The sequence below is a fragment of the Habropoda laboriosa genome, unplaced genomic scaffold (genome assembly GCF_001263275.1).
Source record: "Habropoda laboriosa isolate 0110345459 unplaced genomic scaffold, ASM126327v1 scaffold84, whole genome shotgun sequence".
NCBI classification, from domain to species: Eukaryota; Metazoa; Arthropoda; class Insecta; order Hymenoptera; family Apidae; genus Habropoda; species Habropoda laboriosa.
In genome coordinates this window covers 653,154-669,821 of record NW_017100202.1, presented here as the reverse complement: position 1 = coordinate 669,821, position 16,668 = coordinate 653,154, and the positions used below count along the sequence as shown (strand labels likewise).

Here is a 16,668-nt window from a genome sequence, read left to right as displayed (position 1 = left end):
CCCGATCGAGCGGAAGCTGTGGACGCGATAGCGAGAGATTCGAGGCGGTCGCCTCGAGAACGCTATACAAGGGTGCGGAGAAATTACACTAAAGTTTCGCTAAGACCGACGTGATAGTTCACAACAGTGGTAAATTGGTACAGTGGAGACCCTTCGGAGGATGCTCGTAAATACGTTTTACGGGTTTATGTACGGTTATTATGTCACGCAGATTGCAATCGAGAATGCACAAAACTCGTACCTTGTCCTCTATCCTCGACGACCTTTCTTTGTACATTTCTTTTCTTATTTTTGCTCTGACTGTTTTCTTTTTCTGTTCCTATCTTTTTTGTTTTTTTTTTTTCGATTGATTTCCCTCGAAACATGTGCAAACCACCACGAAATGCGTCTGCGTAAACGTCGGCGATCGAACATCCACCAGGCTGCTGGTGGATTAACGATCGACCCGTACTTCTGCGTGATCGAGCTCACTACCTGTCGTTCGGAGTTACTGCAAATTGCACGTCCGCTCTCGTCGACGTTCGGTAACATCGTGGTAATCACACACCGAAATTCGCGATTACATTCGGAGAAAGCGGTTGTGCAACAACGTTAAACGCGAAACGTGACCGGGGCGAAACATCATAAATTGCCCTCGATAACAAAGGCCACCCAGTTTTTGTTTTTTTTTTTTTCCTCTGCTTTTTTCTCACCCGAACAAAACGAATCCTCGGGCTTGACCAAGCTCGGCGTCCCACGGTCCCGTCGATAAATCGCGGACAATAACGAGTAGAGAGACGCGCGTAGAACTTTTGCGCGGATAACGAGATTAAAAATAACGACGTCAATGAATCGTGTTTGAAAAATGTTTAATTAATATTCACTCGCTCTCTCGCGCTTTCTTTCCTTTTCTTTTTTCTTTTCCGCCAACGAAAGTCGCCGGTGGGAGAAACATTATGCATTGCATTGGCTGCAAATTAAGGTTGGACAGCGCGTTTCAATTAGACAGACGCGGAATTTGATGGGTGTGTAAAGTTGGATTAATTAAGACGGATTACCCGTGGAACGATGGAAATCGAATAGCGTCGAACGGCCATTGATCGATCCTCTGTAATTACTCGTCGTTTATTGATAGATTCGATTCTATTCATTTCGTTTACACGCGCGTGTATGCACGCTCTAGTCACGGTCGTTGTTCAATGCTGAAAAAAAAAAAGAAAAGAAAGAAAAAACTGGTTCGATTTTTCAGATGTTGGAAAATTCGTTGTTTCGCCGGCGCGAATCATCGACGAGTAAGCTGCGAGTCAAGGATCGACGACGATCGATGCTTCCCCACCCCAGTTCCGGTAAGTAGCATCAGCCATCGGCGATATTAATCGCCATTAATTACCATCTTGCGCGGGGCAAGAGGCAGAAAAGGGGTGGGCGGGGGGTGTAACGCGGCAGATCGGTGGACAGAAATACTTCTAACGACGGTAATAATTTCGCTCGGGACGAGGCTTGGAGCAATTAAGGACGAAGGCACGATCCAGCTTTCTACTCCGCGAAACTAATCAACGAACTTGGTCAAGTTACTTTGATATCTCGAGCGTCCGACTTCCGGCGGCCTTTCGTCGTATCCTGCAAACGACTGAGTTTTAATATAGATCTCTTAGCCGGAACGAGTTAGGCCGAAACTTTTTCCATTGTCCCCGTATAGATTACCAATCTCCGCTGGACTTCTGGTATAATCAAAGGCACCGGATGCGTTTCACGACTCTTTTTCTTTCTTCCTTCCTTTTTTTTTTTTGTTTTCCCTCCCGTCGAAACCGCACCCCTCTACGCTACTCTAGACTTTAGGCTTGTAATTCAACGTGTCCTCGTTAGCAAACTGCGTGTGGATTTTTCTTTCGTCGTATAGGTATACCAACATATATATATTCATTTGTCCAGCGGTATCGGTAATAAGCCCGTTATCGTTATCGAGGTGCAACGGCCGGCCACCGGATTAAACGGCACAATTACAGAACTTATTGATACAGGGTCCGATGATTTAACGGCCGCCGAATGATCAGACCGCACCGATTACCGTTCCACGAATTAATCGCTTATTCTACTCGCTTTCGAATAAATATTTCCAACGAGATATACACCCGGCGGTTTTACCCGGAGGCCAATTAAATCGTTCACGATCATTATTCCCCCCCCCGAACCGGCGAGTCGAGGCTCTCGAAATATTGAGAGGATCGCACGCGGGCGAATTTTTGCCGAATTATGCTTCTGCAATGGATCGAAAGAAAGGAACGTTGATTTCTAGATGTTAGATAGAGCGAGAGAGAGAGAGAGAGACAGATAGATAGAGAGAGAGAGAGAGCAACCGGGCATCCTCTTTCGGTTTCACACACCCAATTAATCGCGTGCAATTTGCAGCAGTGATAAGTTCGGCGCGAGCTCGTGATTAGTATACGCACACGCACACAGGCCATTCGCAACAGCCGCGCAAAAAGACATACACACAGAGAGGAATATTCGCACTCTACACCCACACGTTAAGGTGGTTTATAGGGTTTCTTTCAGCTCTCCCGTAAAACGTGCCACCGTTGCACTGGTGCGTTTCGTAACCAAGGGGGCAGTTTTTGTTTTTGTTTTAGCCATCGTGATCTCTCGCGTATTTCAAGCGAGAGACGTCGTCGTCTCGTTCCTCTATAGCTCGGTAACACTATTATAGCAGCCTAAAAGAACGCAGCGGCTCGTCTGATCGAGCCGTGTGTCTTGGTCATCGACTCGTTTTCGTGCTGAGGTCAACGTCAGGTTGATTGCGTATACAGCGAGCGTCTCGATCGAGACGGCCGTCGTCTCGGCTATTGCGGACGTTTCTCGTCAAGGTGCTCTTGTTGTTCGCACACTGGTGCCTCGTTGCTGGGCTGCACGCGTGATCTGACTCGAAACGATCGAAATAGGCGGACCTTGCAGCCATTCCATGCTATAAATTCAATTGCCGGACAATTCGTTATATATATACATATATACTTCCTTTACATCTCGACGATACAATTTTGTTTTTCGATAAATTTCCACCTTACAGACTGCTCGAATTCGGAACAGAGGGTTGAATTTCGACAATTTTCAAATTTCATCGAGGATGTCTCACATTTCCCTCATTTCTTCTCGTAATTTCGCGGTTCGGCTGAGAATTTGTCACTTTCGAGGGGAACACGCGTCCAGCTCAGGCAAGTTCACGATGTCACGTATATAATGTATAACAGTCATCGTGAATAGGTTTGTAGAAAACCCAATAAGAGTGAGCGAGAGCGGGTGAGTGAGCGAGTGAGTGAGTGGACGGAGTGAATGAAAGTGATCCGCGACGATGCCGCGGATCGTGTGACTGATTCGTGTTAGTGAGCGTGTAAAGTGGCGAGTGATGGACAGACAGACAGACAGATAGATAGATAGATAGCTAGAAGAGGAGAAGACAGAGAAGATAGAGGGAAGAAAATGGTGGTTCTCGTGGATAGAGGAACGTCGGGACGTGGGCTCGGGGGGAGCAGAGAGCTGGGGTAGTCGCGTTTGAAGGGGGTGGGCTTGTAAGGTGTCGGTTATAACGATATTTCGTATGAGCGTGTAAAAGAAGAACACACGAGGTTGTTTCCTCTTTTTCTTAGCTTTCTGGGTATTTTTTTTTTTTTTCCTTCGTTTTTTCCTCTTTCTGTTTACGCTTTAGACGCAAATGTACACGACAGGAGCGTCTTTCTGAGCTTATCTGAAAAGGGGTTTGAAAGCGATGTACAAAGTTGAGCCGCGTTTAATCAACGGCGATCGACATTTCACCTCTCGACGAAACGTCTTTCGTCGACAGTGTCTTCTGTTTCTGTAATTTTTGAACCGAGACACTGTGGTTCAATTGGATTTTTAATCGATTACTTAAGAAATTGTCCGTGCAACGTCGATCACTGTTGTCAAGATCGACACTGTTGATGCTCCGATGATTATATATTCGGGGTCGTATGTTTCCATGTACGTAATATGTAGCGTGTGTCTGTGTGACAGTGGACGGAGGCGAGGGTGTCGAACTTTTTCTCAGATCGTCACTTTTCAGTTCATTATGTATGCATTTATACACGCGCACGTGCGTACTTACAGCTCTCGATCTCGATATGGCAGAGCTGTCGGTCCATCGGAAAGTATTGCAGATTCATTGGACACGATGCCGTGATCGTTAAACTGCAACAAATGCAAATATACGCTTTCAGTCTATCCCGCCCCCGCGTAATCGCCCTATCTTCCGCAAACAAGGTAAAAGAAACGAAATTAGAGAATCAACGGAAATTTCACACGAAACTGGGAAATTCTTTTACTCGTAACGATCTACTACGACGGACCAATTTCAAGTTCGCCAAGGGAGGAATCTCTCGCGGTGAGAATCGACGGGCGCCGTTATCGTTTCGAGCAACGGTTATCGATAGTTTTCCCTCAAACGTGGAGAATTTATTCATGCACACACCGATGCCCATTCCCATCGATTTCTCTTAGCGTTCTTCGCTTTCTGCCGGCGCGTCGGAGTCGGCCTTGAGTTTCTAGATCCGGAAGGGAACGTAATATAAAGCAAGGAAAGGGTGCGCGGAGGAAAGTTAGGTATGCATGGATCGCCTGAATATAGCAGCACCGTTAATACCAGAACACTTCTGGCTGGTTTAGAGGGGGATGGATAGGTCGCGAAGAGACGTGGGAGAGGAGCAAGGAAGGGTGGCGAGGATGTGGAAGTGATGACGACCGATGCTCGGAACAAATTTCTCGTGGCTGGTACAATTGCTCCCTCAAGTGTCTAGGTGGTACCCGGACGACATGGGGTATCGAAACGGGGTTAAAATCGCGCCTGAACGTGGCAGTTTTATCGCGCGACCTCCTCCTCCACCGCTTCTACTTCTCCGCGCGCGAGAAAATATATTCCATTACCCCGAAAAGTCTTCGCCGTTTTGTACGCGGGTTCGCCGACTTTCGTCGACGTCGTGCACTGAAAATACTGCTGCGCTTCGCGTTTATAGAAATTGGTCCTGTGTCGAGGATACTTAACGAAAGTTGGAAGAAGAAGCATGGCGCGGCGGGATTGAATGATATTGTTATAGCGTTACATTAACATATCAAGACCCGGGGGAATTATGCATTAGGTCGTGTAATGTGAAATGTCGAATTTTTCAGAGAGGAACGAAAATGGTTTTTCCTCTTTTCTTTGGATCTAAGCAAACGTTTTATTCGTCAAAATAGGAAGCATCATTTGTGATTTTAATAGGAAAGTTTCTCTTTCAGCTTTCAAATGCAAAATTGTACGAGAAAGAAAAGGAGATTGTTTCTTAACGCTTGCAGGAGCTCTCTGAAGTATTCATTGTTTGTGGAATATATATTTTTTATTATTTTATGTTACTACCTTAAAACTTCACTCCATGTAAGACACTACTTTTTTTTTCTATTTCATATAATATTAAATTTTTATAGCTATGAAATTATCTTCGATACTTTTGCACATCGGTGTCGTTCTCGAGCAGAAATATCTCTTCATATTACTATTAGATAATATCGTTACCTTGATGCTACATTTAGACATCCGAAATTAATCGGTAGAAGAAGCAAGTTTCAGCACAGACTGTGGAGTTGATTTTAAACTTATCTACTTCTGACATTTCCAAATACAATCCTAAGATACCCCACTGAAATGATCTACAATACTGTTAACATACCTTAGATTCTAACAGAAATACATTTATCCGGGAAATTGTGAATTTTTCAATTATCCACAAAAAAGTATCAAAGTAACGATATAAAGACGAACCAATCTTTCACCAGAAGTATTACAGATAAAAAATGTTCACACTCACCGTATACTACGCGTGATGCTTCCCGAGTGATGAATACGAATGAACTCGTTGCTGGTGGTAGCGATGTGAAAGTACGACTGCTTCTCGTTGACGAAGAATGTGTCGGGCACCCAGATGTTCTTGATGAACTCCGATCCGACGCTCAGCGTCTCGACGCCCGTTCGTTTCTTGAACGCTAGTCGCGGGTCCGTCCAGAATTGCCGGAAGTAAAAATCCAGCGTGAAGTCCTATCATAAGACACACACACACACAGTGGATTTATTAGACTAGTCACGATCATGGTGATTCGAGTCGCGACGACACGCGAGAAATAGAACGTGGAAGAACGTGAAAGCTCGTCGATGGAAAGAAATTTCCCAGGTCGAGAAACAGCGACGATGTTTGTTTTGGGACGAGATAGACAACAAATTTTACGATCGGTCCAGAAATTGCAAAACGCTTCAGCCGAGAGTAGAACAACGGCAGCGTGACGTATTCTACGTACCGATGCGACTAACAGCATTATGCGACAATAGCTTTGTTGAAAATAACACAGTTCCGCCGGATGACACGCGCGGGGGTGAAGAAAGCGAATTGCAAACCGATATCGCGGTTGGATAACGTGGGCCAAGCATTCTATCCGACGCGTTCCCACACTCCCCTCTTTCATACGAGTAAATAGATTTTCATCGATTAAACTCCCCTTGATTTATATGATACGTCGCGCTCGTTCGAAATTCGCGCGGTTTATCAGACCGTTGGACACGCATAAAGAACCGTGTTCACGCGCGTATGTACACACACGGCGGTATTAAAACGCGGCGAACAACTACAAGTTGAATGAACCTCGAGCGCGAGAAATATTTGTCACGATTGCGCGCGCTTTCGGAAGAAAAGAAAAGGAACACGATTATCTCTCACGTTGTTCCTCGTTCTTCTCGCGTGCGTATCGTTTTCTCTCTCTTTGGTTGTCTTTTTTTTTTTTTTTAGCGAGGCTGGTATTTCGAGACAAGGAGGGAAAATTCGAAGCGTTTTTCCACAGGGGATGGAGTATCGCGAGATAGAGAAAGAAAGAGGGAGAAAGAGAGAAAGAGAAGGAAGAGATAGATAGATAGATAGATAGAGAGAGAGGGAGATGGTTACACGCGAAATTGTCGCGAGATTGAAACGATCAAAGGGGGGAAGGGAGAACAGCGAGACGTGACACGTGTCGGGAGAAACGAAAACGTAGAGCGACGCGATCGGATAAGATAAGGGGTGGTCTCGAGCGGTCGGTTTTAATGGGAGAGGAAACGCAGAACTGAGATCGTGAACGTCGACAGGTAAGCTACCGAACTCTTGTCGACCGATGTTGTCGACTTCTCTGTTCCACACCGTACAACCACGCGTCGTGGTTATCGTAACGCGCTAAATCGGCTACTTGAACACTCACGTAACCCTATCGAGGCCTCCCTCGGCTGTGAGCCGAGCCACGGACTAATTTGAGCGGTAATAAAGTCTTTTGACGAAGCGTGCTAGACGCCAGTCCGAACATTTGCTTGCCACTGAGCTCGTTCGTTCGTGTGATTTCACGAAATCTCGAGTGCACGCTGGATAATTGGAGATGTTTAAAGTTTTCGCGATTTTAATTACCAGCCGAGAATGAATTTTTACAATTTCCTCTCCTTTTTTCTTGTTGCTTTCGGTGACGAATTAATTATTGGTGGAATATTTTTGGTAGAGTATCGACGAGATTGTGGTTTTGATTGATATATACACTTGGTTCGTCGAATACAGTGTTCACTTGAAGGATAGAGTCGTTCTTTGGCTATCTTATACTGCAGCGCGAGGTTCGGACGAGTTATCGTTGATCTCACTACTTGTTCTACTGTTCTACGCGGTGCACCGAGGTTCTGGAAACTTTGTTCAATCTGTAACGAAGTATTTTGATATCTTCGGTAGATCTTTAATCGCTGTATTTAATAGTCGAGATTGAAGAGGGATTATTTGGAAAGTTTTCGTTTAAAAATTGCCTTTTCGACGAGTGACATTTTTATTAGAACAATCGTTTGAAATGTTCGGTAAAATATTATGGTAGAAAAATACGAATACCGAAGGAATGAAATATCACAATGCAATTATTAATACCACTTGATCAGTTTTCGCTGCTAAATTCAAGCGGGCTTCGATGCGTTATGAAACATTGTGTACAGTCGCGCGGAGTGGTATAAAACTCGTATAAAATCGAATGATCCATTTGGTAACCATTGATAACAAATGATTTCACGGTTAAGTTGTTCACGTTTCGGGCGAACGCGAAGATTGTGAAACGGTCGATGAAAAATTTTACGCATGACGAAGGAATCGTGGCGCGATTCAGTGGTTGCGATTTTGTCAGTAGCGATTCCTATAATAGATCGGGCAGATTTAATATTCAAAGATATACCCGCCGCTTATAACCATTGGCTGATCGTCGAGCGGAAATATCGTTGTTTAAGCGTTCAGAAATAGATTCTCGCGGGTAAGAAGTTACACGATTTGAAATATTCAAGGATCTTCGTTTAAACTTTGATTACTTCGTTCGGCTTTATCGAACGATGAACGAAGGATGAGAGAAAAAAAAAAAAAAAGATGGGGAGGAGAAGCGATTTCACGCGAATCCATCAAACGTTGTAGCGTGCTGTTCGCCGTAAATTTTCCAACTCGCGAGGGGCGAATAATTCGTTCGATAAAGAAAGTTTAAGTGGCCGAGCGAATAGTTGGAGCGCAATCAGCCGATGGCTAGATTTATTATTCGAGGTCGAAGTTTCTTGATTATTCTGTTATTAGAGGGACGTAATTACGAGTGAGCACATTTAAACGCGGTTACAGTTTCGCTCGGCTAACGAAGACGCAATTAAAAGTTCACTTATCAAAGTCGGGTAACGCACGTATCGGTCCGACCATAAACTGATCACATTTGCATCTCATTTGGGAGATTAAAAGATTTAGCGCTCGAAGACCCGAAGAGAGGAAGATTCAAAGATTCAACGACTCAGGCCGATGGAGATTTAAAGATTTAAGGGCTCGAAGATTAAAGAATTCGGGTGTTCAAATCTTCGTCCTTTGAAAATTTGAAATTTCGCAAGCTCGAAAGTTCAGAATTCGTTAAATTTGTCATTTTCAAAGTTTAAAATATGAAAACTTCGAGATTTATAAAGTTTAAAATTTTTAATATTTGGAAATTTGAAATATTAAGAATTTAAGTATTTGCAAATTTGAGATATTAAGAATTTAAATATGTGAAAATTTCAAAAGTTCGGAGATTCAAAGTCTCGAAAACCTCAACTGCACAGCTTCCAATATCCAGCCATTCAAAGTCCCGAAATCTGAACGATACCAAAATTCACCGGAGAAATCCTTGAACTATGGCCAAACTCTGTATTCCTGTTTACATGTTTGCGCGCTGTGTACCTGAAATCTGGACGATAGCTGGAAGTTTCGACGATAAGATAATTCGATACAACTGGAAATTACACAGGTTGAAGCGAGCCGTATCGCTAGGTACACGGTTCACTCGCATCGGATCCCTGTCGACGTGGTCGATCTCAGTAAGGGGAGTTTCGCGACGCGAGGGTAATTCGTGTGTACACGCGAAAGCGGTAAGGTGCATGGACCGTGTATATGGTGATTATATGTATCCCATACATAGACTATGACTACTTGGGCAACGATATACTAGTACACGTGCAAGCATGCTACGAAACGCTATCAAAGCGACATGCACACCGCCTACTCTGTTACTGCGAGAAGAGAGAAAATCTTAAGTCTAACTGTTAAAAATACTTATGTCTAATCGAACTTTGAACTTGGCAACAGTAGCAACGATATGCAGCAGGATCTGAAAGTTGTTGGAATTTTTAGTGTGACATTTCTTTCTTTCTTTCTTTCTTTCCATCCTTCGTATCACTTTCTGTTCTTAAGAGATTTCCGTCCAACGGTAGGAAAAGGTTATCATACTTCTGACAAATTTTCCGGTACGATCGATTCACATTCTTTACTCGTAACGGATATAAGAAAAAAAAACAAAAAGAAGAAAATTGTGGCCAACTTTTGGATCGGTATAAAAATAATCGAGAATTTCATAGTTTCCTTTCGATCTTTTTCCTTCGTTCACGTCGCAACTTTCCAAGTAGAGCGTATTATCAAAAATGCCGTACACAGTTTGAGATCACACTTCACTCGTGAGATCGCAATCGCCGTGATGCATGAACACAGGCGTGTTTCCTTGTAGACTTGATTCAACAACGATGCTTTCGTGCATTTCAAACCGACGCGTTTATATATGCGTAACGTGTAGGTATATGTATATACATATGTGAACACCTTGCAAATCGAGGCGCGCGCTCTATGGTTCGCTGTCGTGGAGCTTTGTGAAAGTGATTTTTATGCTAGAAATCGCGTGAAAAAAACAAAAACAAAAAACGTTCGGATTTAACGTAGCGAGAGTTCTGCGACAAAGAAAGGGTTGAAAAAAGAGAAAAGAAAAATCGCGAGCTGTTGCGAACGATAAATAACAATTGCCGCTATAAATCTGTGTAGATTCGCGTTGTTCTACCGTTGCTTGCTTGCGTTGCACACGAATTTTTATACTATTTTCTCTCTCTCTCTCTCTCTCTGTTGTTTCTGTTTTTCTTTTTTTCTTTTTTCATTTCATTTCCTCCACCGGTGGTCGTATGCTGTCGTCGAGGATTTTACGACTATTATAAACGTAGAACTTGCTGGAATTTTCGCAACCGTTATAGGTGTGAAATTTTGTTGGCGGGAGCGAAAGGGTGTGAGTGAGAGAGAGAGAGAGAATTGGGGAAACTTTAGGAACGGACTTGGACATTTTACAGCTCCAATAACGGCTGACACTCACTCCAGCGACGCTGGAAGGATTTCAACCCGAGGCGACGCTTACCGCCGTCATCGACGCTGTATACGTAGCCGCGATATTTTTGTGACGTTTTCAACGCGCGGAAAAGTTTTATGCCGGATAAATGTTACGGATTTATGCTATCGTGATTCCCCCGGATACACACCGCTTCAAGGGTGGAGCCCCGCAAGACGAAAATAATAAAACGAGGAATAAATAGAAGTTCGTTTCGTCGTTTTCGCTATTAGTCGAACGACCCTGTTTCCCTTACAAATAGAAACAGTTTTATTTCCGGTGCAAAATGGTACTTGCCGCTATATATTCCCCGTCTCGTTCTTAAATCTCGCTTTTTTATTGTTAAAACAGGTTCTGTCGCTTCGTCGAACAGAGACGATTGTAAATTAGAAAATTTAAATTCTCGGTAGTCGGTTCATTTTGTATCGAATTGTGAAACTTTTCAATAACGGAGGCGGTATCGTTCGATTGCTTTTTCTTCAGTCACTTGCTCGTTCATCCATTTCTAACGTATCTCGCTCGAGTAACTTTGTATCCGTGATTTCTAGAAAAACTTGCGACGAGTTCGAATTTTTCGCATCTTTGAACAAAATAGAGAGAAAAAAAGGACAGATTTGCCGAAGAAATGTACAGTGTACGTGAGCGATACGTACTCATATGTTGAATACACAAACTAACCTTTCACGTCTTTACACATTTAGCTACTTTTTCCTTCTTTTCTGTCGTATTTTCGTGGAAAATTCACCCCTGAAGTGGTGCTCATCGGTAACAACGCGGTGGCATACACTTCGATATCCGGCATCGTCTACTTCTCAACGACCCTCCTTCTCCTCATCCTCGCTATTCTCAATTATTGCATCTTTCGCGACGTCGCGCACACAGAGCAAAGTTGCTCGCTGTTTATTATATTAATTGGAGACCCTGTGTAGTGGTCGTAAGTAGTTTCTGATGCGAACGCGAATCCGTGAATGCAACTTTAATTAAAGTGGGCTCGAAAGTAACTCCGTTGTAATGTGGCGTTGATGTCACTTCGGGCGGAAGTTGTCATGGCAGCAAGTTCTGCTTCGTTTGGCGCTCCTCCAGGCGCAGTGCAGTCGTGTCGTGATGCGCACTGGACGTCTAATTTGTCGTGCTGCGTTCTGTCTATTTTTTTTTTGCTATTTCTCTGTTCACGTCGGTAGTTTTTTCGAATCTCGTCGACACGATAAGATCGACGCTTCTTCCAGCGGTCAAATTCGAAGTTTGAAAAAATTCGAGGAAACGCACACAGTCTGATGTATCTTTTCTTACGAAGATCGCGTCGATCCTCTCGATCGCTTTTAGGAGAAGGAACGTTTTTCGGTTCTCGACTGTGTAAGCTCGCACGGGACCTAATCCAAGTTTGTTCTCTATCCCTCTGCGGAGGAGAGAGGATCGTAACGACGCGGAGAACCGTCGGTCGCGCTTTCTCGAGAGTGTATCTAAGGACACTTGGGCAACTTTTCCTTGGCAAGAGAAGAGAGTTCGCGGGCAGGCAAAGTAGCGGCGGGCCGGGCAAGCGTTTGCCTACGAACATCGAGTAAAGAAAAGAAAGACGAGTAAAGAGGAATACGAAACTACTGGACGGCTATATGACACAGGTAACGAAGCTGTTACACACACTGACTGAATCAGAGAGAGAGAGAGAGAGAGAGTAAAAGAAAGACAGATTGATAGAGAGAGAGAGAGAGAGAGAAAGGCAGTTCGAAAAGCAGAAGCTGGCGAAGCGAATCGAAACTAAAATGAAAAAGGAAAGAAAAAATCAGAGAATCAAGAAGAAAGAAAAACAAAGAAAGAAACGCAACAGCAGTGTGTGTATGACGAATGACGGAAGGCGAAGAGAGGCTCGTACGAGGACACACCCATTGGCTCAACATTGTTTCTCAACGTTGTGCATTTTTGCGCCTCGACGAGTGGCCAGGTGTGTCTCGTGTGTGTACGCGTGCGTGTCACACACACACACACACACACACACGTGCACACACGCACACTAAGGACACACGAATAATTAGAAAGGTGTACGGCATCATAGTGATTGATAGCGACCAGAAGCGTACTGCACACACTGACAATGATACAGCTCAATATAGGTGTCGTATTATATCCATAATGTAATATAAATATATATATATATACACATATGTGAAGTATATATGTATGTATAGATATATCTATAGACACAGCAGATTCGTATAGTCTCGATTGTAGTCGCAACGTCGCACGAGCTATACAATTTTCTCTTTTATTTTGTTAGACTGTCTAAATAATGCGATCGTCGGCTGGCCAGAGGGGAATTTTTGCATAGGGAGTTATGCGAATAGGATGATAGAACAATGGTTGTAATCTCGTCGAATTGTGTTTCACGGACTCTCTCTTTTGCCAAACTTGGTTTCTTTTTTTGCTTTTTTTTTTTCGTTTCTTTTTTTTTTTGCTCGCTCCTCTTTCCTGTGTTGTTCCCCGTGTTCGTCGTAACACGAGGGACGTCCGTCTGATAAGAAACGCGATGTCCAGAATCTACGAGAGTTAGCTTAGGCTGGAAAGTGAAGAAGAGAGGATGATGAGCGTGTGAGAGTGAGAGGTGGAAGGAAGGAAGGAAGGAGCTTTCCTTGCGGCATCGTTCGCGCGAGATTCCCCGCCGATGCGCCCTCGACGGACTGTGGGAAAAACACTCTTTTCTATGGACAGAGGGAGAAGATATGAAGGGGGAGGCAAATTGATAGGAAAATTGGCTTCTTTGCTCGCTCTCCTCGACGAGTTTCTAGACCGGGGCGGAACGGGACAACAGTTTCCGATCAGGCGATCACCGACGATGGACTTGTACTCTCTTCGAGCGGTCCGAAGGAAAGCTTTTGAACAAGAGGTGATGGACACACGCGTGGTTGGGAGGAGGGGAGGTTTCGTGTGTGTGAGAAATAGAGAAGTACGTTGGACGATGGGGAGGAACGAAGGAGTGTACAGTGGAGGCTCGCCAACGGGTGTAAAAATCGCGAGTCACGTCCCAGGTGACAGTGTCGACTTGATTTGGTTTCCGCACAGGGCTCAACACCTGGGGTCCAGTCTCGTACATTCAGCTCCAAACTCGCAATTTCTGGATCTCGATCGAACGTCGAGGTGTTCCTCTCTTGATCGATGTTCCCGTTCTTGTGTTTTTTTCTCGCTTCCGTTCTTATTTTCCCTTAATCCTCGTGACATTTTGCCTTGGTGAATTCAGAAACGGTAAAGGATCGACGTGAGAATTTATTCCGGGAGTGTATCGATATTCGTGTCGAGTGGTTGAAAATTCATCGGTGAAAATACAGTCCGGTGGAATGTAGCTTTCGAAAAATTGTGACGGACGAACAAAATTCGATCCAGTTCGTAGCCAGTTTGAAACTGATTGCAGACACCGGAACAGATACCTTTTTGAATACTACAGGAGTATACGAAATATATATATATATATATATATATACATATATATATATATATTTATGTATACCATACGTGACGCTGTATACACGCTTATATACGTATACATCTAGAGTTTACGAAAAAATACGTGTACGTCTACGCGTATATATGCGTGCCTCAACGTTATGTGCGGCCTGCAGTACTCGAATCGTGGATTCATTCGCTTGGTGAGATCCTTTTAAATTTAGAATTGGCAAGAAATCCGATAATTCTCGTAATATCACGTTTCATTCAGAAATTTTCCAACCCGATGGAGTGTGTGTATGTGTGTTTTGTTCCATTTCACTTTCATTTGCGCGATAAAACCGTCCAGGAAACCAAGTATCTCGCGTGGGACAACCGTAAAAAGCGTTAGATCAGCGAATTGGCGTATATACATATACACGATCAAAAACGCATTTTTCTAGCCCTTTTTTGGCGGTTTGTGTTTGCTTGGTCCCTCCCCCCGTTCGTTCATTCTCACGGCAAGAAGTTTTTCCTGTCGTTTGTATTTTTTCATTCGAGAGCTTTTCGTCGCCGATTCGAGCACCGCGGGTAGGGCCATGCAACAAGAACATCGCAAATCGAATTAAACGAGTCAACCATAAACCATAAACGAAGTGGACAAGAATATATCTTGCGAAGACTGTGGAACGTAGCAAGGTTCCCTTGTAACAGTTCAGCCAACCAAACAGCTGTGACGAGCTATAAAAACGTAGGTTAGTAGGCCATCCGTGTAGAGTGTGTGCGAGTGTGTGTGTGTGTGTGTGTGTGAATGTATGTCTGTATGTGTAGAGATATATATATATAGATGTATGTACGTATGTATCTCTCTTTTTCTCACAGTGTCTCTGTTTCCATGGTAGATGTACGTATACAATATGTGCGTCTGTATGCAAAATATGTGTATATATGTGTGTGTGTGTACGTGCCAATATGCCCCTTGCTGCCAACATAAATATCGCGAGCCGCGATGGCTATGTGTCCCTTTGGTGCACACGTTTCCTCTCAGTCTCACACGGCGCTCGAGATTTCGATGTGTGTACGAATGAAAATTACTTCTTTGATAACAAAATACATCTCCTCTACTTTTTTTCTTGGCTTTTTTTCTCTTCAACGAAATCGACAAACGTAGGCTCGATAAACGATACAATTTGTTCGTGACACCACTATCGGCGGTTGCACTTACATATTACCACGACCGGTAGATTCGAACAATGCTCTAACGAACAGATGAATATTCACCGTTGCGAATATATTTATCAATCTTACGCGCTCTTTTTTTTTCCCAATTTTCCTTTTTCCCGTTTGGTCGGTGTTTTGTTACCGTTGTTCTTTCGTTGAATTTCACGTGGGCCGCATGAATATTTACGCGCGACTCTATCGTACTGCACACGCACACACACGCAGACCGCGGATAATCGCGAAACAAACAATCGGAAACAAGCGGCATAGTGGGAGAGAGATGAACGGCGCGCACGGAAAGCTGATTCGTACGTGGTATATATGTGGAATGTGTGTCAGAATGGCGCGCGATTCATCGATACGATCGATCGATCGATCGATCAAAACGAACAAACCATTTTGGACGAGAATCGTCTTATTTCATAGAAACGCGGCTAGGAGATGGTATGGATCGATCGATCGTGTCGCGCGACGACGATGCAAACTCCTCGTCGCCGTCGTCGCGATCGGTATTTCACGGTGAACGGTGTTTGTACTTCCCGTGAACAGTGTGAAAGATAAAGAAGAGGGGAAGGGTTGGTGAACACGCGACGGTTACACGAACGTTTAACGAAGGGGGTAGGTGGTAAAGAAAGAAATGAACAAACGAACGAACGAACGAACGGCTGTCGATGTGAGTTCTGTATGAGTTTGAGAATGCAAACTGTACCATCAACACTTCGGACACGGAGCTGATGCTGAGGACATACATGGTGACGCCAACCTCCACTGGTGGACCTGCAATCAACAAAACCATCCGGCCTTGGTCGCTCTGATTATCCGCTAGTTTCTAAGTTTCCGTACATGTGACAGGTAGAGGTACATTGTACGTGGTAGATAACAAAACGGTTAAAGTTCGTGTGTTACCCCTGACTCACCGATCCACGAAAGATCCAAACTCTTTCGAATTTGCCGCTGTTGAAAATTTTCACACGACGATTTTCAATTTGAATTTGATCGTGAATTTGGTACAGTGTGACTTTTCATTAGAATTTAGCGGTGATTTGGTGGATATGGGAAAGAAATCGCGAGTCAGGGGTAAAATGCAAGCGTACAAGTCGAAGAGAGCTCGCACCCTGCACGGAACCAAATCAACAGCACTCGTCGGCCACGTTGCTTTCCAAGCTAGAAGAATTATTCACACACTTGACTCGTTATACATATATAATCCTTATTATATATATATATACGCACACCCATCACAGTCACGTGTTAAGCAAGGTGACTTTACCTTACTCGACTATCGTCTTTTGTTTTACGCTTTCTTTCTCGACTCTTTTGTTACGTTTGCTTTTTTCT

At 43.9% G+C, this 16,668-nt stretch overlaps 1 protein-coding gene across 1 annotated transcript in view; it reads right to left on the bottom strand.

The window, feature by feature from the left end:
• Nucleotides 1-16,668, bottom strand: part of LOC108570436 (gamma-aminobutyric acid receptor subunit beta) — a 90,540-nt gene that overhangs the window by 11,265 nt on the left and 62,607 nt on the right. Inside the window, exons 4-5 of the mRNA XM_017932296.1 lie at nt 5,829-6,055; nt 4,097-4,179 (exon numbers count right to left, since the gene is read on the bottom strand). Of these exons, the coding sequence (XP_017787785.1) occupies nt 4,097-4,179; nt 5,829-6,055 (310 nt within the window). The remainder of the gene's footprint in view (nt 1-4,096; nt 4,180-5,828; nt 6,056-16,668) is intronic.